Raw genomic sequence first — 27996 nt, forward strand, 5'->3', positions numbered from 1 at the left:
TTCTCAAAATCCTCCCTCACATTAGAGTGGAAAAGAAAAAAAAGTGTCATAATTCAGATCTGTTTGTACCGCCTTCTTGAACAACTAACACCAGTTTCCGAAACTGGCGCAAAAGCACTAAGTGAGCCATTTCTGTACCATGACAGACGTTAGCCGCTTCCTCCCCTGCTTACCAGGGAGCAGGAGGCAGCTGACAGCAAGGCCGGGGGTGGAGGCGGGGTAGCCGAGTAATGGTCAGAGCTTGCAGGAAAGGCACACGCTGAGCTTGCTCCCAAGGGACCGCTAGATCATCAATCATGGAGCATTCGTGCTCCGCAGGCGCTGCCAACAGGGGCTGGGGGGGAACTAGGCCTAGACCGCCGCGGTGTCACTTCAGCCGACGGCAGCTAAGTGGCTGTCAGGCAACTGCTTAGGGATGCGAGCCACGGTCCCGTCACCCCTTTCAGCTCGCCGGGCCATCCCAGGTGAACCCGCAGCTGAGCTGAGGTGCGCAGGGATCGATGGCAGGGGCTGTGATGGACGAGGGCAGGAGTGTCACAGGGGATGTCTGCCGCGCGGTCAGCCGCAACGAGGTCGGAGAGAGAGGCTGATTGGAGGCTGCTCATCATGCCAAAGACAGTCATCCTAAAGGTTAGTGCAACATTCCAGAAAACAACTCAACTTCGTTGTTTTCTCTCAATAAGACTTAAAATTTTGTAAAGCATAATTACATGTTTTTACTCACTAAAACTGTTTCAAAGCTGACATATCACTTTTTTGGGGGGGGAGCATCTCCAACTACTTTTTATAGTGTCGCAGGAAGGTCACCCAGGCTAAATCAACACAGTGAACCGGAAGCAGTGGCGTCCACCCTTTCCCTTACACCCTCAAAAAAGGTGATAAAACACACTGCTTCCAAAAAAAAACACCTATACTTATTCTGCATTCAGTCGCATTAAGCCCCTTGTCCAACCTTTGATGCAATCAACACAGCAACAGATGTGGCAGTTTCCAAATGACCATTTTGCCTTTACATAGCAAGTCCTGACATTCATTTCTTCATGGCTCAACAAGCTGAAGAACATTGGGCTGAAGATGAGCATTCGGTTTCTACCAGCGAGTCACAAGGCCATGCTGTGAATACTTGATTCACATGTTCACAGTTTACACATGCCAAAGCACATGCAAAGCAGTGGGCTGCAACAAAGAGCAGTCTCGCTGCACAACCACCTTCACTCTACCCACTTATTTTAGGAAAACCAACTTATGCAACCTACATTTTCAAATGTTCTCATATTTAGTCAACTTGACATTTACTGAGTTTGCTGAGTTTCTCAATTTGTAAGGTACCTCCTGGGATTTGAACCCACAAGTCCGGTATTCTGCACTGCCGGAGAAAACTCTCCAGTGGACGTCTGTGAGGAAGCACAGGTTCACAGCATACAAGGGCCAGTACTGACACGGAAATAGACGGGAAGTAGGCATAAGAGCACTGCCGACTGGCAGCCGTCCTCTATCAGCACGCACGCATGCGTGTAAACACACACACACACACACACACACACACACACACACACCTTCTCCATGCTCTTCCAGCTCATCAAATGTCCCGGTTGTGAGGAAAATGTACACCAGGGGCAGAACACAGCAGCTGAGGGGTCCAGGTACCACACTCATCTGACAGAATTACCCTGTAGCATTAGTGGGGGGTGGCAGCAGTTAAAGAACTAGAGCTGTCAGATCAAATACCATAAGGAGAGGTGCTCATGTACCCCTGAGAACGGTACCTTGCAACCTTGCGTGGAGTTCTGTAAAAATGGTTATAGAGTTTGCTGAAGAAATCAGTGAGCAGTTCAGTGGTGTGTGGAATAAGTGGCAACTGCTGGCATGAAGGTGGATTTGCCAACGCTTTCTTTAAGAAGGATCTGGTCTAATTACCTAATAAACACTTTCAGAAATAAGTTTAAAATAAGGCACTTCAAGTGGAAATGCTTAATGTTTTTCAGTTTCATCTCCAGGCAAATTCATTCCTACAGCATTTGAGTGAATCTGTAGCCCTACAATGTCTACATGTGAGCAAAAGTAGACAAATTCAGAGTCTTTTACATGGTGCTGCCATATAAATGTGACTCATGATGTTCAGCGAAAGCATTGACGAATTTCCCAGAAAAACTTCTAGGTTATCAACCTAGGAATATTTTCAAGGGATAAGATGAAAAGGAATGTCAAGAATGCAGGATGTACGCAACAGTGCTACCTCTGCATACACTCCAATTTCCATAGTAGGCCGCCTGATCGCACTGAGCCAACGGTGACAGGACAAACGAACTAACCCATGTCCACAGGGCCTGTCACTGGGCAGGGACGGGCACGCCGAGGAGCAAACATCTGTCTGCCTCACCACGCCAGGGCTCATTTCCAATGCACCTGGAGCAGGGATATGAGGCGTCTCGATCTTGTACTTCAAACGGTCGTGCCGGAGGAGCCGTGGCTGTGTCTCGCAGTTGAGCGTTCAGGCAAGGGCAGCGGAGTGTAAACAAGGTGACGCATGTTGAGCGGCCCTGGTGCTAAGCTCATCTTTAACCAGAAGTGACAGAAGATTGACATTAAAGGAAATTCATATAAGGCGGCAAGAACATTGACGGTAGAAAAAGAGAAAGCAACAAACAGTATCCATCAAAGGGACAGGAGGATGTGTTTCCCAAACATGTTGGGCACAAACTTTAAAGTCAAACGCTGAACTCATGGCGATGAAAACATTAGGATTCAGTCTTGAAGAGCTACATTTTCATGTGAAAAATGGGTAGCCCTGATACACAAACTATATCAGAATTTTCCACTACTTCTACAGTAAGAAAATATATAAAACAAAAATGTAACAAGTGCTGGGTTTTTCTAAAAGGAAAATTTGAGCCACTACTCTTACAATGAAAGCAACATATTCTAATGCGCTGGTTATATACATTTACTATCAGTTCCTCTTTTATATTTTTTTTGAAGAACTACCGAAACAGGTCTGACAACTGAAGATGTACAGCTAAAAATATATCAAAGAAAAATAAGCTTGGTAAGTCAAAAGTTTAAAAAAAAAAAAAAAAAAAGAAACCCCACGCGCTACATTGTTAGTAATTCCACAAGTGCATAAGAACCAAAAGTCCAACATATTAATGAAAGGAAATCATTTTTATTTATACAAAAATGTGCCCTTGTTTAAACAACTTAACAGTTGTAAAAACTGCCCAAATGCTTCCGGACACAAACACAATACGGTATGAAGATAAACAAAGAAAAAGTAAGTAATACCAATGGCAGGTACTTATCGAACACCATCTTTCCACATTCTCAGCAGCGTGTGTATTTAAGACAGCCAGACAACGCCAGGAGGACATCCTGGGCTCTCTGTCGCTGAATGGCCGAGTTTTTTGTTGGACTGAACCGAATGCACATCTTACCCTGGACTCGTAGGTTGGACTGGTTTGGCCACCGGTAGCCCAGGAAGCCTGGCTCGTCCTGTCGTCCATGCCTGCCAGGAAACAGGGGACAAGTCCGTTAGCTCAACGTGTCCTCTCTGCCTACATTTCACTACCCACAGGCCCACTACACAGGCATGCACAAACATGCAGAAAGGGCCTGGAAGATGCAAACATCTCAAAATGGCATCAAAGAAAAATCCCAGAGTACCTGTCGCAAGCAAGGACTTACTGATCTCACACCTTCAAAAGATAGAGAAGTTCCCAAGTACAGAGACACAACAGTGAAATAAAAGGAGAAATTAGTCTTCCTGACCGAGCACTGAAGCTGAAAATTCCCAGAAGTAGGCAGGGAAAACTGTCCATATCAAGTCCTTTCCTCATGGTCTGCAGGAAAAACCAACGGCCGCATCGTTACTGGGAGGACGCAACTAATCTATCATGTCTTTTTAAAGGCTCCACTTATGGGCACAGTGCCAGTTTGCTGTGTGCCCTTTATTTTGGTTCACATAAATCTCTCTCTCTCACACACACACACACACACACACACACACACACACAAATATGGCACAAGCTCTCGCTTTAACATACATGCACATGGAGGCTTGCTAAAACGCAACTGGAGCACAGCAATCTGGCAGTGATGTATGGCTTGCTCCCAACAAAACAGCTGAGCTCTGAAACCAAATAAAACTCATATTTCAAAAAGTCCAAGCTGCCGAAGGAGGGGATGGAAAATAAATATATTAATAAGTCAATGTTATTGTATAGATTCGACATCTGGTAGGCGATGAGCAAATAAGATATCAAAGCCTGAAAAATTGCATTTCTGTAGATGGTTTTCTTCAGAAATACAAGCTACTGGGTCCCTCATTCTGTTTGATCCAATATTGTTCTGGAGGTAACAACATTTCATCCCCCCATTTTCCATTTACACACATAATTTCAAAGGAGAGTATCATCAGCAGAGCACATATTATTGATCATCCTTTTCATATCACTTTTTGGCTAAACTGCATTATTGTTCATTTTACTCTGTTCTGTGTCATAAATCTAAAATTACAAAAATGTACATACAAGGAAAAGTACAAAGTTACTGAAAGCTACTAATCATTTCTTTAATGTGGGGGCAAACAAAAATGGACATTTTTTTCATTTCAAATTTTTTGGTGACTGGTTCTGGGAAACAAGTAAACAGTTACACTTGACTGCATGGCTGAGCACAGGCTGACCTACAACTATCAACCGCACATTTGCATCTTTTTGGAAAACACACACACATGCATGCGCGCGCGCGCGCACACACACACACACACACACACACACACACACACACACACACACACACACACATCGACCAGAGCCAAAGCCGAATGACAGCCCTAGGGTGGATCCAAAGCTGGTGCAGAGCTCTTCCGATGAGCCTGCTTCAATTCTCTCAGCGCTGCCCATGAAAAGCTCAGGGGTACAAGCACCGCCAGCCCTCTGCGTGCATGTGCTGCACCCTCATGTCTTTGGGGTACAATCTGTCAACAGCACTGTGCCTTACCCCTTCTGCCAGCACCTGGGGGAGGCGGGTCCTTCTGCATGGCTGTGTCTAACCAGCAGCAAAGGAAAATGCCAGAGAGGGTCGGAAAGGAACAAAAACACACTCCAACAGAGCTGCCCAGCTGAGTCTAAGAACTTAGCAGAAATTTGCTTTGATGTCCAAGGACTAAAATAACTAAGGTGAATTATTGATATTGTGAACGGGGGGGGGGGGGGGAACACACCCATCTGCAGTATTCCTTTCATACACAGGGGCCTTCATTCATCATTCTACACATTATATGCACACATATGGACTAAAAGTGCTTTTACCAGAATCTTGACGACAATAAAACTATCATAAATGTGGATAAGACTTGAGCTGCAAGAAACCGAGGGAAAAGCCGTGTTTGCACAGGGGACAGGCGCAGAAAGCCAGCAACATAGAGCAGCAGTTACAACCCCTTCAAACCCATATACATGTCACTCAATGGAGCATTCCTGAGGTGTCCTCAACTTCAGAATCCACATCGAACATAAAAATCAGCGAGGCCCTTAAAATAAAATAAGCTATATATGTATGAAGACATGGACCAAAGGCAGAGCTGCAGCTGGATAAAAGGGGCAGTTAACAGAGCTGTTGTATGTCAGAGAGCTATGGGCTCTTTATGCGAGGAGTGGAAATTACCTCATAGGACGCCAATCAAAGTCCTTACCCAAGAGACTCAGCAGTTCGCATGATACATTGCTGCGCTATTAAATCATGTGTTTATACTAATGGCAAAGAGACAAGGTGGGTGGGAGAGTGATTTTACATCAACATCCAACGCTTTTCAAAAAGCTGCAACAGGTCAAAACTAAGCACAACCTTTTTTTTCCATTTTGAAACACAGCCTTCATTCTGTGAGTGTTTTTTTTTTTTTATTGGTGTACAAATGAGTAGCTCAGTGCAACCAGGGAGCAAAGCAGAGGACAGTACCTGTGTTGTGGGAGACTGCACAACGGCCCACCGGAGAAGAACAAGGTCGGTGAGGGAGTTACGCATCAACTAAAAACACAGGAAGAGCAACCCCTTCTCACTGGATCACTGTCCCTACCAAAAGGGACAAGCTCATGACCAGAGCCCCCGCACCACAATGCTGCCATGAGTGATTCATACAGCAAGTTTCCTGCTCTGGGTTCCACGCGTGTTCCTTAATGTTCACACGCATGTGTACTTGTATATACGTGAGACTGATTTCCCCACAATCGCGAAAACAATTAAAACACCCTGGGAAAATTAAAAGACGACACAAGGCAGAGGACAAACACAAACTGACCAGCAGCCAATACGCTTCTGTGTCCTGCAGGAAAGATTTGTGCGCTCTCCGCCTCTCTTGTTAACCACAGCAAGTTCATTTACATGCAGTGTCTGTCGAGGGGAGGATTTAAATATGGATTTTATTTGGCACGCATCCTGCTCTGCGCTTTCCTCTTTGTCTCTCACTCTCACATCTCCAAGCCATGACAAATTTTTAACTTGCTGCTTTATTTTCTCTCCCTTTTTATTCCTAAGCATTATGGAAGCTTTTCAGGACTGTTCATTTGTTTATGCATTCATCTGTTAAATTATTATGTCAGAAGCAGAAATGCATATATTCTCAGCAGTGGGTAAAAGTTTAAACCGTTTCAGTGTGACAAGTAAGGGTTTCTTTAAGCTTGCGGGTCATTAGTTTAGGGGGGTTCGGGTCTGTGGGTGTGCGCACTGCCACATGTTAAGGCCCACCCAACCACCAGCACAGAAACAGCACACGTAACTGGAAACATTAAAGCCCACTGACCAACATATGGAATCAGAACTGAGAATTCCACCAACCTCAATCATTTTCTGTTCCCAGTTCCAGCGACCGCAGAACCCCGGTGGTTCTGTCCCCTTTAATAATAGTCAAGCGAGACACAGAACGGAATGGAGAAGCTATCCTTCCAAAACTATTTATTTGCATGAGTTGGAGAGTGTTGATTATGTTCCTTTCAAACAAGACTTGCCCTGAATAACAGTTTCGCTTTTTTTTTTTTTTTTTTGTTAAATAAGTGATATAGCAGGTTAAGAACACCTGAATGTGTGCCCAGGATGCTGGAGGCTAAATCCCAGCAGGACCTTACATGTGTACCCTTTTTTTTTTACTTCAATAAATATCCAGCTGCGTAAAACGCTGAGCCGTACTGATTTGCCTTGAACATGGAGGTTGCATTGGGCAAAAAAAAAAAAAAAAAAAAAGAAAAGAAAAAAAGTTACAAAATCCCACAAATAGAACAATTTCCTGTCTTTCTGAGAAGTAACACTTTCATAATGATAACAGAACCTGCAATCAAACAAAAATAGACATTTCATCCGCAGTTTGGTGTATGTTGGTGCCAGCTCATTTGAAATTGAATGGAAAAATAAGAGCACTGCCAGGACTGTACATGTAGCAGAGTCCATACATCTGACCATTTCTGCTAGGTCTAGGTCACCAGTGGAAAGGCTGGGAATGACATCAGGACTTTTTTTTATATGATTTCATAATAAACAACGCAGTGACATGGGGTGCACAGTCAATGGTGCTGTAATGGCAGGAAGATAAATTTGCAAGTCTGGACAAAACATGATAAAAATAGGTCCAGCAGAACAATTCTAAGAACATTTTTAAGACTCAACTGATTGAAGAGGTTGTTTACAAAGAAACATTACATATCGGTACAGTATGTTCTTTGCTTGCAGGAAAGGACTCAGAATAAAACATCTGCATGAGAAACCACAGAGATGTAAACTGGACCACCTCACCTAAAGTCGTCTAGATTTCACTCTGCAGATGGGGGTAACCAACAAATCACGTTGTGTTATTATAGCTCCTTCTGGATGTAGGGGTGGAGGGGGCAACACACAGCCATATTTTAAAAATACCCACACATTTACATGCTTGTAAAGAGTTCTGCTGTGTACAGTATGAGGCTGTTAAACAGAGGAGGCCACCACAGAACTGAAAAAACTAAACAATGGAGAGAAGAGGCATCCTGAAAACGGTAAAAGCTACGCACCTCCATAAACTGTTGACACTGGGGATTAGTTAATGCATCTGTTAGGAGTGCTTAACCAGACAGGAAAATAAAAAGAACTACCACAAAGCTCTGGGAAAAATAATGCGTGAAAATCGCTTTTGTAAATACGTCGTCATAAAATAGATACAAAACAAGTGGCACAACCTTTGGGGATGTATACCGGAAAAGCACCGAACTATGAAGGAAAATTGGGGGGGAGAAGCATGAGACAAGTGTCAGTGGACAGTGTGTGGGTATAAGGACAGGCCTATTTACGCACGCAGTCTAACACAGTCCAGAGGAACACATCAGTGAAGTGTTTGGGGCTTCATTCGCGGGTGTGGTGCAATCTGATCAGTGTCCCTCCTACCTCCTCCTCTCCATGCCAGCAATGCAAGGCACTACACCTGGCTAACTGCTAGTACAGCTCAGCAGACAGGTGATGGACTCAAATGTGCACGGATGCAACAGGGAGCAAAAGGCATTTTCCTCTGCAAATGACAGGTTAATTCTGATGTGAATACTTGGGACATTTCTTCTCCACCATGAAATTTAAAAATCTCCACCAGCACAAGCTGCTGGACAACTCTGGAAACTGCTGAACTCATTAATTGCATTAAATGGCTGCTGCAGGGACTACAGAAAAATAGAGCTCACCAGACATGACATAATGGAGCAAGTTCAAAACAATTCCATGGATTTTTTTGGACAAATTGCTAAGAAACGACTTTGTGTTTGCAGACAGAGTGGCGTGCGACAGCTTTGCCGTCAGCTGAGCGGAAACCTGGAGAAGGCCGTCTGATGCCAGACCAGCAGTCTGCTCTAAAAGTGCAGGTCTATCAAAATACTGTGTTTTCCTACCTAAAAAGGAGGATCACACCTCCAAGCTACAGCATCTTTCTCTGGGTAAGGAACAGGACAACTATTCAAAACAAATAAAAAGGACTGGTGACAATACATAGAGCAGAGACCAAACTTGACACATTCCTTTACCATAACAATGCCGAAATTCCAACACTGTGTGTAGTAACACAGTACTAACCAAACACAGACAACCGACTTGACCAAAGATGGGACAGGTAAATAATTCTTTATTAAAAAAGAAAAAAGCCCCACTGAAGACACAGCATACACAGAGCATGCTCAAAGTGAGGAACCATGAATGCAGACTCAATCTATACAGCCTCATCTGAAAACCATTTTACATGCAAAGATAGTCATTGGATTAAAAAGATTAATAAAATGTAACCAAAATTCTGCACAGAAAGTGGGTGAACTGTGCTGCACCCTGATAGGAACCAAAGGAGAAGCCATTGGAACCAGAGCTGGGAGTAGCTGGGGCACTGAGCGGGGTTCGTACCCTCAGGATTGGGGGTCCCAGCCACCTGAGACCCAGGAAGAAAGCCCAGGACCATTTTGCATGAGTGAGAGAGCTGCTTTTACAAAGTCAACTCTGCGCTTAGAGGAACAGTTATCAACAAAATACACTATAAACAGAAAAGTGGGATCAAAGACAGCAAAACAGCTTAAATCACAGCATTATTCTGGATTTCTGTATAATATCCATACAGAATGGGGACAGGCTCCATAAAGACTATTAGATGCTCACTTCTCAAGATGTCATACCACCTTCCTTTATCAGAAAAATGCTGCCCCTCAAGGCATGGATTTAATGGGCTCAAAGTTTGTTCTACCGTATCCATTCCGAAAACCACGCTGTTTTAAATCATTTTTAGGTCAGAACTTACTGTGAAAATACACATAAAGATTACTGGTCAGCAAAGACAGTCCCAAAGTGACAGCAAATTCAAGACATAATAAAACTTGTATTTAAAAAAAAAAAAAAAACCATTAAGCATCTTAGGAAACAGAGTACACTCCTTTAGAATTTCACCGCATAATCTTTATTAATCTTAATAAAAGAATCCCTCAATTCACAGTGCTGCCATGGTTAAACTAAAAAATAATGATTAAACAAGAGTTCAGCAGAATCGGGCAAGGGAGGGGGGAAAAAGGTGACTGGTTTGTGTTTCCCACCTCCACGATCTAAGCTTTTGGCCTCATATACAGTAACTAACACTATAAACATTAATGGTAGATGCTTAGCACATGCTTTCATCTAAAGCAAGCTGTAGCATGTTAGTTCACACTTTATCCATCCACACTGCTGGCTGTTTACTCGAGTAATTCAAGTTACAAAGGCAGGGCTCCTTTGCAGCATCAACTTGAAACCGTTCACAAGTTCACCACTACACAATATTTAGCCCAGAAAAAAGATGGACTTAACCGTAACCTGCTTCATTACCCTTGACACCCATAGGCTCTATGCTTAAAATAAAAAAATTTTTAAAAAATTTAAAAAAAGAGCAAAAGGATTATATTGCAATTAGAGCCACACACGGGCCCAGTCGCAACAACATTCATTACATCAAAAGACTTTCCTTTCATTGAGCTGCTCATTAGCAGAGTTAATCAGAGCTGCGGTTACAATAATATCGGTGCTACCAGCTGCTAACCTTAGTATGACCAGAGACAACACACTAAGAAATACCTACATATGCCCACTATGAATGTGCTAAAGTGCCCCTGCTTTCACACATGACCACCACGCCATTGTGACTGCCTTTACACGGCACCTTTTCCAAACTCAGCCAACAGTGGAAGGTGACACTGGAGGGCAGGAACGGAGCATGTGAAGGCAATATCCCATTTCCCTGCCCTCTAACCCCCAATCCATATCCCCAAAAGCAGAATGTTGTCAGCAGTACCACTAGAAACAGCAATGACAGGCCATGATGCGCTGCTCCTGCCAACCTCCAGTACTCTCCTGTGTGCTTGCCCACTTTATCCACCCTGGCTCACTGACACCATGTCGAGGTTATGGCAAACATTACACAGGCAAGCTGGACGTGCAACATCACGGCAGGGTTTGAAGCTTACTGTCGCCCTGGCAACAGGCAAATACCCCCATCATGCCGCATAGTATTGCCTCACCAGCATCAGATGGAGGTCTATCACATATACACAGCGGCACACATGGGCATCGGCAACAAAATCCTGCTACAAAATGTGAACATGATTTCATCATACTAAAGAAAATGTTTATACCCATAGTAAATAATTAAATCTACTTAGAGATACAACTGGATTTTTTTTTTTTTTTAAACACTGAGATTCAGCTAGATTCCATCTTCTCGATTTTACAGCTTTAAATCCTTCAAAAGAAATTCAAAGCAGAAATTTTAGAATTCCATGTGCATTAATCCTCCAGCTTTATAGAAAGAAGACTGAAGTTCAGTTGGCCTGGTGTGCTATATGGCGCAAGGAAACAATCTCAGAACCTATACCTAAAAATGCAAAAAGAAAAGTGGGGGGGGGGGAGATGGGACAAGCGGTTCTGAAAATGTGTGTGTGTTATTTGGAAGGAAGTGGGTAATGCGTTGGGGCCAGTACAGCTACGGCAATTGATCAGGCTTTGATTTATTGGAAGTTTACATCCCACATAAAAATCCTGATGAAGGTATCAATCCCTAGGTAATGCTTTGCACTCGCACCTAACTTCATCCAGCTAGTGATAGGTCACGTGTAAACGGCTGTGTGCGTGTACTGAAGCAGGCACAGGCTTCACACACATTGTTTGGATCAAGTGGGACTGACGGAGCTCAGTTAAACCAGGCTGAAAGGCTGGAAAAACAAACATCTTTGTCATGATGATGCTTGTATAATAAACAGAACCATTAAAACACAGAAACAAGAACTTGACCGAATGATGTGCATTTGCAGAACTGTGCAGTGTGAAATATAACTCATTTGCATAGTTTCCTGGTGTCTGGGAAAAGAACCTGAATTCAGCAACACAGTATTTACAAAAATGTGTAAAATAAATATCAGTATATGCCAAAACATTAAAAGAAACTACATATGCCATGGCACAAACACACCATCACAAAAGGAGGTCATGAGTAGACTCACAGTATACTACAGACCGCGGATCAAATAAGGTAAAATATGGAAACAATATAAGACATGGAAAAAAATTGTAAGTACTATTCTATAAATACTGTACCTAGGTCACAAGTCTGGAGAAATCCTTGACCGGTGAAAAGCAAAAAGAGGGGCCTACAAACTAACAGCATAAAGAGTTAATTGCCTTTAGAGGGCTAAATGTGTTTTTCCTGTATAAACCGAGCCCCATTAATAGGTTATTAAGCTGAATTTAGAAACCCACGAAGCCTAAAGACACAAGTACCACCGATGGTGTCAGATGCATCATTAAAAGCATTAAGGCTGGCGCATAAGCCTCCACAAAAGCATTTCATTGCTAAATCTTTGCAGACAGAGCTCCTAGCGCCGCGGTGATAATTACAATTTGGCCGCAGGCGAGACTACTCGCAGGCAACACAACCACCCGCCTGCCTGCATGCATTCTGTGTTTTCTGACGGAGTCGACTACTTTGAAGACAAACACCAGCATGCATTTTTTTAGACAGCCTTTTTTGGGGGAGAAAAATTAGGGGAAATTCACCAAATTGTTCCATTCACTACTCTGTCAATAACACAGACGTGAAAGACATCAGATCAGAGTATTTTTACTATTTGAAGGAATTAGCCTCCTTTACTTACTGATGCTTCAAAGTGATAATTCCAACCTAAATGTGCGACCAGATGTCAATGTTTCTGTCCCATTTTTTACTAAGTTACAGACCATTAAACAAAAATATATATACCGAAATGTTTCCATTTACTGGCTTTCATTGTAATGAAATTCTAGGGAAAATGTGTAAATTAAAGTACCACAGGATGAAAGAGCTAAAAATTCTGAAAACTGATCAATAGTGAGAGGGGAACCTACATGTACATGTTAAAGCCATGCTCTGAGATTCCATCCTTTTCACAGCTGCCAGCACTGTTCAAGGAGATAACATTTCATCAGAAAAAGGCATTAAAAAATGGTTAAGACCCCAACAGTCCACCAGTGTGTGAGATCCAGTGAAGCTCCAAGGGGGATCACAGCTTCTCATCGCCAACTGCGGTGTCAACTCCACTCCACTAACATGCCAATGACTTCTCTCACATCTCATTGATGTTGATTTGTTGGGTGGTCCACCTATTTAAAGGACACCAAAGAGAGCTGGGACTCTTCGGAGAACAAGGCCGCTCTGACATCTGCAAAACCCATTGCACCTCAAAAAACTAAAATTTGTCAAACATTGAGCAAAACAAGAATAACCATTTTCCTGAAAATTAAGGCTCCCATATATTTACAAAGAATTCAAAATCAGGGGCTCTGAAATAGAGATATATATATGCATATTCCATATGTTCACCTCTAAAATTGCTCTTTGCCCAGAGCTAGTGTTCCCTGGCACAATTCACATTTTTTCCTGTGGCCTACTAGGGCTAAAATTACAGCTGCTTTAACTGATCTGAGATCAGGGCTTGGAGGACAGTTCTGTTTCTGCTGGTCTACTTGACCACTTAGTGATACACCTCTCAGGCTTCCATCCCCAGGGTCTGTGCTGCAGCCAATACCACTAAATTCTGACCTCAGAGTGACCTCTGACCTCAAAGACTTCACAGCTTGTAACCACAGCAGTGGTAGAAAAACCCAGATGTGAAAGTTTTGGAAAATCTGTTTCGACAGGAGCCATCCCAAGCCAAGAAGGGAAAAAAAGAGCTTTTTAAACTATAACCAGAATAAAAATATTATTTTTCCTTTAAGAAGAATGCGCTTTTTTGGTAAACAGCAAAAAAGAAAGTTCACTGCTGTATGAATAAAAATGGTCTGTCATTTTTCCATAGAACTAAAGACACACAAGTGACCTTTTTTTTTCCTTTTATCATTCACAACCAATGGAACACCACAGTTGTAGTGCAGTTTTTTTTTTTTTGTTTTTAAGGTGCCTCTTACGAATTCTACAATTTGGAGGGTGCTGACATTTTCGACTGTGCTGTGTACTGATGATCTCACCTCCTGGAGGAAAACTGTAAAAAGCCGCGAAAGCCGTGCCAAGTAACCTGCCTTCAAAGGCCCTCCGTCACCATGGCAACCGCATGATTCACTGTAACTACTGCGGGAGGCGACCTGTGGTACATGAAAGGAGAGATGTCCAAACTCCTCCCCTCAGGAGCAGACACATTCTACCAGGAAGAGGCACCAATTCCGGCTGCTGGGGTTTCAAGGAATCAAAAAAGGGGTGGGGGAATGAGGAGTGAAAAAAATAAATAAATAAAATAACCAACGGCCAACAGTTCACAAAGAAGGGTGCAGGTTATCTAAAAATAAACAGCTGCCTTGGTTTGAAAATAAGCACCTTTCACATGACAGAAGGGCTTAACAAATAAAAGTAGGTCTATTAAGAAGCAGTATGGGACAGTACCGCAAGGGGAAATGGGGTTAGGCTAGAATGTACGTATAGATGAAGATAAATATGAAATTCTGCGTCAAATCCATGACACGATGATGGAAACTGCTCTCCATTTCTGCTGCAGAGTGTTGAACTGGTGAGGACCACAAGAGCCGTCCAGAGAACTCTGATGTGCCCGAGCGAAATCTGAGGCTTTGCACCCAGCGTTCATTTGCATAAACACACCCAGTGCAATTGGCCCTCACGAGAACCGAAATCAGCGAGATGGAGAAACAGGATGAGACAGACAACCGCTTCCTGAGAAAGGTGGGGGGGCGTTGAGGATTCCAATACAGTTACAAACACTCAGCACTCTTTAAAAGACATCACCGTAAAACGGGTGTCCCAATAGACATATTTTAAATGAAAACAAAATGTTATTCCATTGAGTAAGCTTTCTCAAACTTGGCTCAAACACAATCTTGTCATCTTTATACCGCTACACTGCAAGGACTTTCTCACTCTCAAAAGCTTCAGTCAATTTCTTCACTAAGGATTCACCAAAAAAAAAAAAAAAAAAAAAAGATAAAATGATCCACAGTCTCTGGCCATGTCATTAATACATATTTCCCAACAGTGCCAATCTAGCCTTAACAGAAAAATTAATCAACATATGATCTGCAAGCAAGCATACTTTTTACTTTTGCTTATCAGCATGGTGTAATCGCGTAATCACGGTCTAATGATTTCAGACCCTCGCTGGAAGGCATGAGCTCCGTAGAAAAATGTAGAGACCAGTCATGATGGCCATCTCCAAAAAAACCAAACCAAAAAAAAGCACATTAAAGTGGTTTGAAGCCATTCAAGAACTCAGTTCATAGCCTACAGAGATTGTATTCATCAGCCAAGTGGCACTATTATTCTGCTGCAGCCCTTTCAGCAAACATGAAGTATGGCATCTTTTTTTATTTTTTGTATTTTTACCCTCAACCCCCCCAAACACACACCGACAGTTATCAGTGTGTGACAAGATTACTGCACATAGTCATTACACAGGGGCTAACTCCTGTTTTCTTGCTCATTGGCTTGTTTCAAAATCACAGGAGCCTCAAAACAACTGTATTTCCATAGATAAGATCTCAAATAGCTTCAGGATACTAACCAGGCTGTAAATAAATGTGTCCTGGGAATAATGTCAGGGTTGCCAATGGCGATGATTTCCCCATTGTAAAATGTTGCTTGAAGCAGAGCTGACTACACTATGCTTACTTGTCTGTGATCATTCTGAATCTCACCATCACAGGCTCCTTCAGACAAGGATATCCGTAGCCATGAAAGCACAGGAAAAGTTCTCAAACTACAGTTCAACAACTATTTTACAATATACTTAAAGTAGTAACAAGACATTTACACTCACATTAAATTTATTCATTTAGCTGATGCTTTTCTCCAAAGCAACTTACAACATTAATCTATCTACAATTAGCTACCCATTTGCCCAACTGGGTAATTTTACTGGAGCAATTTAGGGTAAGTACCTTGCTCACAGGTACTACAGCCAGAGGTGAGATTCAAATCTGCAATCTTTGGGTCCAGAGGTAGCAGCAGCTCTAACTACTCTACCGGCTGTCCCCACTTCTTGCATTTATGACAAAAGGTGAAGGCACTTATGAAAACCAAATGTTCATAAAATTGACAGAATTAAAAAAAAAAAAAAAAAAAAAAACAAATACTATGCACAAAAAATAAAAACTTAAAAAAAAAAACGAGTCAGCTCTGTCTGACTTGGGTAAAAATGGACTAAAGTGAAAAACCATGCTTAGGGTTTACTGGTGTGTGGATTTCTGGCTCAGGATTAAGCAGCTGGGACAGGCACTCCGAACACCATGGAAGAGGTGTACCCCAAGGGACCGCTGGGTGCTGTGGGGCAGATGATGGAGCTCTCAGCAGGGATCATGGCCTACACCTCAGCCATGCTGCTCATACTTCATAAGGATCACCAGTGGACCCACCCAACAATCACACACAAACAGGATCAATTCCACCTCCCACCAGCTCAAAGCAAAAGACAAACAAAAAGCGGACTGCCGGACAACAGGGCACATGTCCTTGCTGTGAAACTGAACACCAAACAAATCCTCCTGTTCTGCAACAAGTCCTGCACAGTCAATCCACATCAAAGTACAGTTAAAACAAAAGTCACTGACAAGCCTCAAACACACAGCAGATATCATGAATCAATCACTGGGCTACATGTTTCACATGTTCAAACTCGCTGAAATAAGTAATTAAAAATGCATTTAACTACTAGCACTTCACATTATTTGATTGCTGGAAATTATTTCTTCCACAATGAGAGGGGTTCACAAAATTATGAATGTTTTTCTCAGCTTCACCAATTAAAAAAAAAAAAAAAAAAAAAAACATTAATTCACTCCACCTAAAGTGTTCATCTCAGCAGTAAGGCAATATTAAAATGCAACAGTTTTCTAAAAATTATACTTCAAGGAGTCCCACAGCATTATCAGTGCGGCCACCATATATTTTACTACAAAGCCCAATGAGATGATAGTGTAAATCGACCACCGCATACCAGACTGAAGGCTATTTTATTTATACATACAGTTCCAGATCATGTGTTACTTTGCCCTGTTAGGGGCAGGGAGTTTAGTGCAATCTAACATTGTAAACTGCATTGGAAAAGGTATCAGCTAAATACGACACAGTAAACTTTGTACATCACTTTGGAGAAAAGAATTTGCTAAATGAATAAATTAAAATATACATTTTATACTACTGGAACACCACTCCCCCCCCCCCCCCCCCCCTTTTCTTTAGGCCATAAACACCATGATTTTACAAAGGTAAAAACAAAGGGATCTATTTGCACTAAGTTCAGATTAGCATAAAGGCACATACTCTGCTGATCCAATATAAAAAGAGAAAACAGGTCCATCCTCCTGCTTTTTCGTTCAGTGAAACACGCTCCCTAACAAGCCACAACAATTGGCCGTCTCGGGTTACAAAGATCCCCTTCAATCCACTCGGGTGCGGACGCCACTGAAACGTGTGTCTTTTCCACCACAGATAACAACAAACACAGCTTTGTTGCCGGACACAAAACACGCATTCAGTAGACACAATGTCCGATTGTCCAATCTGCTACTGGGGTAATACAACAATCTATCAGCGTTGGTTTAAGATCCAACACCCGCATACTTAAGAGAGGATGGGATCTCAAGGGGGGGGGGGGGGGGGGGGGGGGGGATGCAGAGGTGACAAAATGGTCTTTTTAGCCACTCTATCAGCAGGCCACACAAACACGAAGTCTTGTATAAACATATTCGTTGACACGGAAAAATGTGTCACCGCAGAGGTGCTCGCCTCAAAATGTTCATTGATCACAGGACACTAATGAAAACTACATTTTAGTAGGGCTTCTAATCAGACATTTTAGATTATTTGCAAACCTCAACAATTAAGGTACAAATACTGAGGTCAAGTGTGTACAAAACAACCTACTGACAGAGTTGATGTTCGCGATGAAACCCTGGAGAAAAATGAAAACCAAGCCTTTTCCTAAGCTTTTTAAACACAACCACATATTCCACCAAAACCTGATAGCAAACAAATGGTCGTGGACATTGGAAGAGTTCCATCAACACGTACAGTATATACCCAGAAAATTTTTATAATAGTGAACCCTACAAAGCAAACATCAAATATAAATGTTATGACAGCAGAAATTCATGCTGAGAGAATCATTAAGATTCCAGTTGTTTTGAAATTGTTTAAAATGTTGAAGGTCAGTGCAAAGAGAAAATTAATGTTTATTGAAACAACAATCTTATTATTCTGTCTCACAAGATGTGGAAGTCTTACAGACAGGGTATCCTTTTTAAAAAAAAAAAAAAAAAAAAAAAAAAAAAAAAACGAATATTGTGCAGTGAAAGTTTCCGCCCAACCAGTAATAAAAGCAAAATAAAGTTGTGCAATCCTTTTTGACACCTGAGCCATTCTTTATTTGTGAACCAGTAGCTTACAACAGGAATTCCATAGTCAGTACCAGATGGGATGTATATGATTTCATTCACCAGATGTCCAAAGCGCACATGTGCATCTTGCAATGACAAATCTGTGGACTGCTGATTAAATAAACACCATTTCTTTGTTGTCCTCTCCTGTCACTCACAGAAAATCTCTACTGGTTAGCAATGATCCCTCTTAAAATCTGTATTGTTAGACGTGATCAGCTTCTTTCAGAAAGTACCTATATGAGCAAATAAGTACAGAGGAATTTGAAAGGAAACAGTGGAAAGGAAGATAAGGTACCAGGTTAGAGGGGGGGAAGATGGGGGATCACCATACCTGATGCGCTGAACGGACTGCTACCAAGAGTGGTGGGTCTGTTCTTTCCACTGTTGACAGGCGGAGAAAACATCTATAAGGGGAAACTGTGTTTAGACATCCTTTCAATACAATTTGTGTCACAAACACCACTTTTTCTTTTTTTTACAGTGCATTTTTAAAATTATTACTGTCAAATTTGTACACTAAGCTACTTACAATAATTGACCCATATATGCAGCTGAGTAACTTTCATTGGAGCAGTTTAAGTGCCTTGCTCAAGGGTACAGCAGCAGAAGGTGAGACCTCAGCATGTGTCCTTCAAGTGCAAAACTGGCTCTAACCACTGTCTCCTGCTGTCTTAACGTCTCACAAACCTTCATGTAACCACAGCAGAAGACTTCACAAAAAGTGTGTGTGACTGTCCACAGAGACCCAGAGCGTCTTCATGACCACATCCCGTGAGGAAACCAAAGCTTAAGCACCACATTTTGCTCGATTATGGAAGAAATCAGCTTTCCCACTGTGCGCGCCATTGCCCAGTTGCTGCCAGCTGAAGAAGTGGGTAAATGTGCGGCTGATAGAGCGAGGAGCCTGTGTCCCAGTGTGCAGCAGAGGATATGAGAGGACAGGACAGGACAGGAGAAGACAGCAGATGACAGGACAGAAGAGAAGAAGAAAAGAAAGATGAGAAAACAGGAGAGAAATGAGAAGATAGAAGAAGACAGGAGGATGGAGAAGAGAGTAAAGTACAGGAAAAGACAGTAGAGAAGAGGACAGATGAGAAGACAAGAGGACAGAGATGAGGAGACAGTAGAAAACAGTAGGAGAAGACAGTAGAGGAGATGAGGATCATAGAGAATACTGGTGGTCTTCGTACCTCGGGTACGAGAGGAGAGGACAGAGATGAGAAAACAGGAAAGGACAGATGAGAATAGGGTAGAAAGATGAGAAGACAGTAAAAGGCAGTAGAGGAGAGGACAATAGAAGACAGGAGAAAAAAAGAACAGCAGAAGACAGAGGAGGGGACAGTAGAAGACAGTAGGCAGGAGAGGAAAGGACAGCAGAAGACAGGAGAGGAAAGGACAGCAGAAGACAGGAGAGGAGAGCGGCGCGTACCGCGCTGAAATCCAGCAGGTCACTCAGCTCCTTATCGGTGCCGAGAGCGGCGATCCGCTGCTGGGGGTTCATCCCGGCCATCCTCGCCTACACCTGGGCAAACAAGCACGGGACACGATGAGAGCCTTGACTGAGCCCAATTGCCATGTACTTTCCTAGCTCGAACTAGCGAGGCGAGCCGAGCCGAACCGAGCCATAATATAAACCCGAAGCACACAACAGCTCAACAGGAGGCTCTGTCCGGGCGCCTGGACGTTCGTCTCCACTCCACCACTGCCAGCATCGTCCCGGAAAGCCGCGAAGCGCGTACGGACCACTGTGCCATGGTCGGGCACAGAAGATAACCCGCACAAACAAGCGTCTTGCACTCCAAGTCCAAGTCGATCGACGCGCACACACCGATTACCCTCAACCCTGCGCCGCCGGCGGGGAGATGATATTATTGTTCCAAGTGTCGCTACCGCCGTTTTACGACAAAACACTGCTCCGCTGCAAACGCAACTCGACACACAGGACCGGCGCACACACAGAAGCCTCTGGGCGGCCGGCGGTGCTCCGAAAGCGGCCTGAAGCGGAGAGCACGGCCGCGGAGAGGGACGCGCGTCTCCCCGACGGGGGAAGCGACAGCGACGGGAAGCCCGACCGCCGGAGCCCCGCTCGCCCCCAACGGCGAGGGATGAGGAGGGACCGCGAACCGGGCGACGGGAACGCGCTTCCCTACCTTCATGCACGCGCACAATAATAAGTCCTTTTACTCAGTATACTCGGTTTTGGGGTCCCCCCCTTTTTCTTAGATACTCATTTCAATTGTTACACTTACAGTTGGGCGGGTTTCACACGCATTCCCAGCTGTGCGAAAGGGGACCAACTCGCTTCGTGCCCAACGTTTGAGGTAACCTGCTGCTGTGTGTGTTCTTTCAATTACATGGAAATATTAAAGAAAATTCTACACTTTGGATGTTTGGTAGACGTAAAATAATTCATCTGGAAGCAGGTTAACATTTCAATCCGAGTCCAAGTAGGAGAGTAAAAGGAAAAAGAAAAAAAAAAAAGACTGTTACTCAATCCAGCTTCAGCCTTTTTTTGTATCCCAACTTCTTTCACCCCCAGTCCGAAAGCCCCTTTTCCCCCAACTGCCCACTATTTTTACCTGTTTTCCCGTTAAAAAAATCCAACCGGACCGATCGGAAGTGAAAAGGGAACCGTTGCTTTTCCCCTCCTGGCGCCTGACAGACTTTGGAATCGAGGCGTTTCCAACGATATTCACCGAAATATTCCCTGATCGCAACTTAGCGACTTTCCCTCAGGCGGACATTTTTGCTTCGCGAACCTTAGCATCGCGTTGACGTCCGATATTGTATCCCTCCGCCAAGCGATATGTTTCTTTTAACCCCTCTGTGTTGGACTTGAATGACAGGCGCGAGACAGGCTTCAGTGTAATTTTTTTTACCTCAGAAACTTGGGGGGGGGGCGAAAAGGATAACTTGGTTTGATTTCTTAATTTTTGTGTTTAGCTTTCGGCCCGAAAGTACATGCACAGATTTAAAAAAAAAAAAACTTGGGTTTGCCATTGTTTTTTTTTTTCCGTACAAATTCTTTATTCTGTTTTCCTAGATGTAAGTCTTAATGTGCTGAAACATTTCGCGGGCTTTTTCTCTCAAACCGAACCATCAGTGTCTCACATGTTGACCCGCTGTCCATGTGCCTTGACCTTCACGGACTGCTGGAATTGTACAGATTTCTAATCACAGATATTATTATAAGACAACATATTTCTGTTTAAAATAGCTGCGATATAACTGTCAAATAATACTGGCGAACACTAAAGTCAATGGCGGTACATTTAAAACCAAAATCTTTGGGAGCAGCCCAAGCGTTTGTGTTTTGTACACAGTGTAAAACCTGCTCATTTGTCTGGAAAGCCCAAGAAGTTATCCAAGTAATTTACTGAAGTTTGTTTTTGCGTTAATGCGCTAAAATGACTCAGTATTTACTTGGTGCGTGTTTTAAAACGAATTACGCTAACAGAAAGTAGCCACGCTCATGTCAACCACGACAAACTTTTAGAGAACTTGTATTTAACAGGAAGATTTTCTTACGAAATTCAAACAATACAAGGGACTATTTTTTCCTCCGCCGGGCCGACATGCGGCTCATGCAGCGCTGAGCTGTCAGCGCCTGACAGCGGATTGTCGTCCGGCTCCGCTGTGGAGCCGCAGTCCGGCTGGCAGAGTCGCTCCACGTCGGAAAAGGATCTCGCTGGCGCTCCGGGCTGCGCTGCAGCCACACAATAAATGGTGTTATAAACGTCTCTCGTGTGTTTTATTAAATTTCCAAATCAGCGTCTTTTTCATGCGTTCAAGTTGGCGTTTAAAACTCGGGGAGAGACTGCTGCTACAACCGTTCGTGCAACTGCACGGTTCTGCTCGGCAGTGTGTGCGCGTCTCGCGTTAGACTGTCCACGTCCAGAAGATCTTGTAGAATTTACAAGAAAAAATCTTAAACGATATTGGAAGGATTTCCTCGCATTTTATCCATCTTAATTGTTTGCTTTAATTGTTAAATGAACATAATTAAATTTGGTGATACTTTTTCCATTCGCATTATTATTGTTAGCTTGAAGTTTGAAAACACTGATTTGATTCAACAGACAAGTTTTAGCTACTGTGCGCGCGCGCCTCTAATTCATAGTTACGCACATTAAGCTCTTTATGGTTGCCCTGCAGAGATTTACATTATATAATTTGAATTATACTTTTCATTACAAGAGCTTTTTTACACGTTGATTCATGCCGTGACTGCGCTGATACATAAAACTATTTATTTCTGTGAAACATTTTAGAGGATTAGTCAATTCTTAAGTGACTTGCATTGAGACGTCCGCACCAGTGTGACGCAACTTTAAATAAGAGCATATTGTAAAAAGACATAAATGGAAACCTGTTAGTGAAGAACATATATAATATAGTAGGCTGCCTAGGGGCGCACAGCTGCCTTATGAACTGAGCTACATCCAGAACTGCGCAGGCCCGTCTTTCGTTCATTTTATACGACAGACCATACAAATATCGATTGATAATGAAAATAAAGCAGCTATTAATGAACGCGTTAACTCCGCTCACAGTTGCGGCATGCGCTCTCCCTCTCGGTAGCCGCCGTGTCCTTTTGATGTGGCACGTGCCCGCTGAAGCGCGCCTCACGGCGCCGTCGCGCGCCCGCTGCCTCCGCCGCCTCGCGCAGCCCTCCATTCCCGGGTCCCGTGCAGCGCCACCTTTTGGACACGGACTGCGCTCTCGGTGTAGTCGACATACAGTCGCGGGTGTAGCGCCACCTGTTGAAACAGCGACGAACTGCTACTCTGCAATCCCCCCCAACACCCCGAATACTAGAGTAGAACTGAGTAATAACAGTACATTGTGTACAATTATCGCCAGGTTTCGTAGTTTACCCTTCAACTCTTATCCTCATTGTACAAGGACATTGACAAAATATTAATGCTTAGGCTAATGAATTACTGAATTATGACAGGAATGTCATTCTTAAATAAGTATTTAGCTATGTTTGTGCCTACTTTTCAGAAAACAGGCGCTGTGATGTATTATATATATTATAGGTTTTTGTTCAAAGCTTCAATAAAAATAGGTTCGTTCTTGAATGCCTACGCTTGTTCAAGTATGGTTTTTGGCTAATATATCCATGAAGGTCTGTTGTATTTCACGCATAGCACACACACACACACATTTTCAGAGCCGCTTGTCCCATACGGGGTCACGGGGAACCGGAGCCTACCCGGTAACACAGGGCGTAAGGCCGGAAGGGGAGGGGACACACCCAGGACGGGACGCCAGTCCGTCGCAAGGCACCCCAAGCGGGACTCGAACCCCAGACCCACCGGAGAGCAGGACTGCGGTCCAACCCACTGCGCCATTGCGCCCCTTCACGCATAGCATTTCCTGTAAAATGCCTTTAGAGAATATTCATATATATTGTTGTATATATAATAATATTTGTAGGATATTCCTGATGCTGAGAGCCGGACCTCCAGAGCTCAGATGAGGCCCGGGTCACTTCACATTGTCTGAGGGGTAAAAAATACTTTACTTTTACATTTATTTATTTAGCAGACACTTTTGTCCAAAGCGACTTCCATGAACTCTATGTAGTGTTACCAGCCCACACACCTTATTCACCGCGGTGACTTACACTGCTAGATACATTACTTACACTGGGTCGCTCATCTATACATCACACTACATGTAAAGAACGGTATTTCATTTCTTTTCTAATTTTAGAATGCACGGCAGTATAATTTTATTGAGGCAGTGTGTTTCGGGTGGTTTGTATATTACACTATAATGTACCCTATGGATGCTGTGAGATGAGGTCTGGACCAAATGGCCTTGCTGCCCTCCCTCCCCCCCCCCCCTTAGGGCCTGACTGACGGTTCAATGCTGGACATCTGAAAATATTTCAAAAACTAAACAACTACTTTCCGCATGTGAAATATTTATTGTTCATTGTATTTATGAGGTTGTGAGTTGTTCTTGCACTTATATTAAGAATATAATCAACAATAATGGCCACCCAACTGTAATTCATTACATCTGCTCATCTAGTTGACCCTTTTTTTCAATGCAGCTTATAGTGTTAATGTGTTTACATTTATTTACCTGCATGTATAGCTATGTAATTGTACTGGAGCAATTTAGGGTAAGTATGTTGCTCATGGATGCTACAGCTGGAGATGACACTCAAACCTGTGATCTTTGGGCCTAAAGGCAGCAGCTTCAACCACTACACTATCAGCTGTCCTCCTAATACACCCACTTTTTCATTTACCAAATTCCAATAAGAGAAACATGCACACATCTACTCCAGCAAATAATTACAATATTCAACAATAGAGAGCAACACACAATAACCCTATATTGTTATATTATTTTTAAAACCACAATTTGTCAAATACATAACAATGATGTAATGACATCAATGGAAAGAATCAAGCATTTTTCAATATTTTTTTAACCCACATGGAAATACTTATTGCGCTGGTCATGGTTTATTAATTTATGCTTAAGCTAAAAGTTTAAGGAATTCTATGGTACGGTCATGAGAGCTTCACACTGGAGCAGAACTGGTTGCAATTAGAGAAATCAGCTGTCTTTAGTTAGTCCGTAATTTAAAACGCACATATATTTATACAACACATTCCACTAAATGTTTTCATTTCAGATCAAAGCTCAGCTGGGTATTTGGATATTTTAATTAATCAAGTGATCTGGCAGCGACCTCATTGCTGTTTTCAGTCTTCAGTGTCTCAGCATTACTGTCCGATCATCAGACTCCAGTATAAAAGATAAACAAGTATAATTGTCCTGTACCTGTGATCCAGGTAAATGGATCATTATAGAACTGACCAGGTTTTTAATAAATTTATGACAAAAAAAAATATTGAATGACATAGACTTATAGTAGTATATACTGCAATATAAGCACATCTTATAATGTTCAAGGCCAAAAATAAATTGCTAAAATATGCTTGCCCTATTTGCTGTAGTTCCTGGAGAGCTGGTATCCCAGACGTATATAACCCTTCACTGCTTAGGAATAATGTAGGTGTTCTTTGAATATTTGCACTATGTTCTCTTATTCTGAGTTTCGAAATGGGTAAAAAAATCTAGCAAATTTAACTAAAAGATGTTTTTTCTCAAGTATTCGGTACAGGTGTTTGTGTTCCTTGTATCTTACTGTGAAATGAAATCCCCCAGATTAAACCTTTAGGTCTGGGGTTCTTTGTCTATCTGCTTTACTGTAGGGGTTCTTTGTCTATCTGCTTTACTGTAGAATCCTTAAACTGTTAAAGGGAGGAGACTGCCCAGCCACAAACAGGTGTTTGACAAAAAATTCTTGCACTCATGGAAAATGAGGAGGTTTTAAATAAAGATTATTCCATATTTGCCCAGTCTAAAGGTTTAATTGGGTAACACTTTAAGGAATACACTGTAATTTATATGATTCACAATTCTTTTTTTTAAATCACAGCTGGTGTTGCTGCAGCTTAATTTCAAACGATATTAGGGTATCTGGACACTTTCAACACTCTGCGATAAAAACATGCACTTGATGGAGACAAGGGAAATGCACATGCGTGTAGGCACAAAACTATATTGTTAAAATTCAAATTCAAATTCAAATTTTATTTGTCACATACACAACCATACACAGTATGACGTGCAGTGAAATGCTTTATACAGCTGTCCGACAGAACAATCCAGAAAGACAAATAACAGGTACTAAAATCTAAAGAAAAAAATATATATACAATCTATTTATGCATATGTAAGACCACACACACACACACACACACACACAGACATTTTCTGAACCGCTTGTCCCATATAGGATCGGGGGAAGCGGAGCCTACCCGGCAACACAGGGTGTAAGGCCGGAGGGGGAGGGGACACACCCAGGACGGGACGCCAGTCCGTCGCAAGGCACCCCAAGCGGGACCCAAACCCCAGACCCACTGGAGAGTAGGACCCGGTCCAACCCACTGCGTCACCGCGCCCCCCTATGTAAGACCAAAATATACACACACACACACACACACACACACACACACACACACACACACACACACACACACACACACACACACACACACACACACACACACACACACATTTTCAGAACCGCTAGTCCCTTACGGGGTCACGGGGAACCGGAGCCTACCCGGCAACACAGGGCGTAAGGCCGGAGGGGGAGGGGACACACCCAGGACGGGACGCCAGTCCGTCGCAAGGCACCCCAAGCGGGACTCGAACCCCAGACCCACCGGAGAGCAGGACTGCGGTCCAACCCACTGCGCCACCGCGCCCCCTACCAAAATATATAAATATCTAATTATAAAAATCTGTGCAGGATAAGATGTAGTGCAATATGGTGTGCAACAGTACATGTGATGTGCAAGATCGCGCAGGTAGTTCAGTTTGAGTTTGAATATGAAATGGAATAGCAGAGGTGGAGTGGTTCCTGGAGGTGACTGGTTTTTAGTCCTTGGTGTTGTATTGGTTGAGGGCCCGAACAGCCTGAGGGAAGAAGTTCCTCTTCATCCTCTCTGTATTGGCTTTTAGGGAGCGGAAACGCTTCCCTGACCGCAACAGAGAGAAAAGTCCGTTGCTTGTATGGCTGAGGTCTTCCACTGTTTTCCTGGCCTTGTTCCGGCATCGCTTGCTGTAGATAGACTGCAGGTCAGGGAACTCCATTCGGATGGTACGTTCAGCTGAGTGCACCACCCTCTGCAGAGCCTGTCTGTCCTGCTGGGTGCTGTTCCCAAACCAGGCTGTGATGTTTCCCCGTCAGGATGTTCTCAATGGTGCAGGTGTAAAAGTTTCTAAGCACCTTAGAGGGCAGTCTGAAGTCTCTCAGGTATCTAAGGCGGTAGAGACGCCGCTGGGCCTTCTTCACCAAGGTGTTAACATGACAGGACCATGACAGGACCTTATGTACAATATTTCAGAATGTCAGAGCCTATAATCGGACGTGAGGAGGAATAGCTGGAGCAATGGCAGGGAAGACCCCCAGGATTAGACTAGGTAGGGAGAAACAGCAGCAACAAACCCAACTCTCAGTGGCGTCAAGGTAGCACCAATGCTCTTACTGTTACTCATGTCATCCCCTTCCCGGACCATGATTAGATAACAGTCATACAGCCTTCACTGCTATTGCTCTGGATTATTTGATTTCTTTGATTTATTGGACTTCAGGTGTTGCATGCTCTAGTGCAGGGATCTTTTGCTGTGGAAAAAGCACGCACAGTTTTGCGGTTGTTGCTATGGGTGGTTATCTGTTGATACATCGATGCTAAGAAGATGTTCTCACCTTGAGGTTACAATGAAATGTTCTCCGATGGATGCTGTTGCCCACTCCAGTCCAGCTGGTCCAAGTGCCCTATGTATTATTATAATCAGAAATACCGTTAAGCTCAACACATGTTCTAGCATTAAAAAGACAGCAGGTTTCAGAGTGCCGGTGTGCGTTTGTTTTTTTTTCTTGAGACAGGAATTTCTACTATTTCAGTTTATGGCCTTACAGCAAATTTTGGAGAAGGCTTCAAGTGATTTTGTAGTACTTATGATTCCATGTACAAC

General features: G+C 43.1%; 1 protein-coding gene across 4 annotated transcripts in view; it reads right to left on the bottom strand.

The window, feature by feature from the left end:
* LOC108929064 (transcription factor 12-like) overlaps nucleotides 1-21187 on the bottom strand; it is a 70054-nt gene extending 48867 nt beyond the window's left edge. For 2 of the 4 annotated variants that reach the window (XM_018743366.1, XM_018743365.1), the window contains exons 1-4: nucleotides 20997-21187; nucleotides 19847-19939; nucleotides 18749-18821; nucleotides 3432-3502 (exon numbers count right to left, since the gene is read on the bottom strand). In XM_018743366.1, coding sequence (XP_018598882.1) covers nucleotides 3432-3502; nucleotides 18749-18821; nucleotides 19847-19927 — 225 coding nt within the window. In that variant the 5' untranslated portion in view covers nucleotides 19928-19939; nucleotides 20997-21187. Of the gene's footprint in view, nucleotides 1-3431; nucleotides 3503-18748; nucleotides 18822-19846; nucleotides 19940-20996 lie in introns of those variants that run through there. The other 2 variants (XM_018743367.1, XM_018743368.1) reach the window with 2 other exon arrangements.
* Nucleotides 21188-27996: the final 6809 nt, after the last annotated feature.

The sequence above is a fragment of the Scleropages formosus genome, chromosome 7, assembly GCF_900964775.1.
Source record: "Scleropages formosus chromosome 7, fSclFor1.1, whole genome shotgun sequence".
NCBI lineage: Eukaryota > Metazoa > Chordata > Actinopteri > Osteoglossiformes > Osteoglossidae > Scleropages > Scleropages formosus.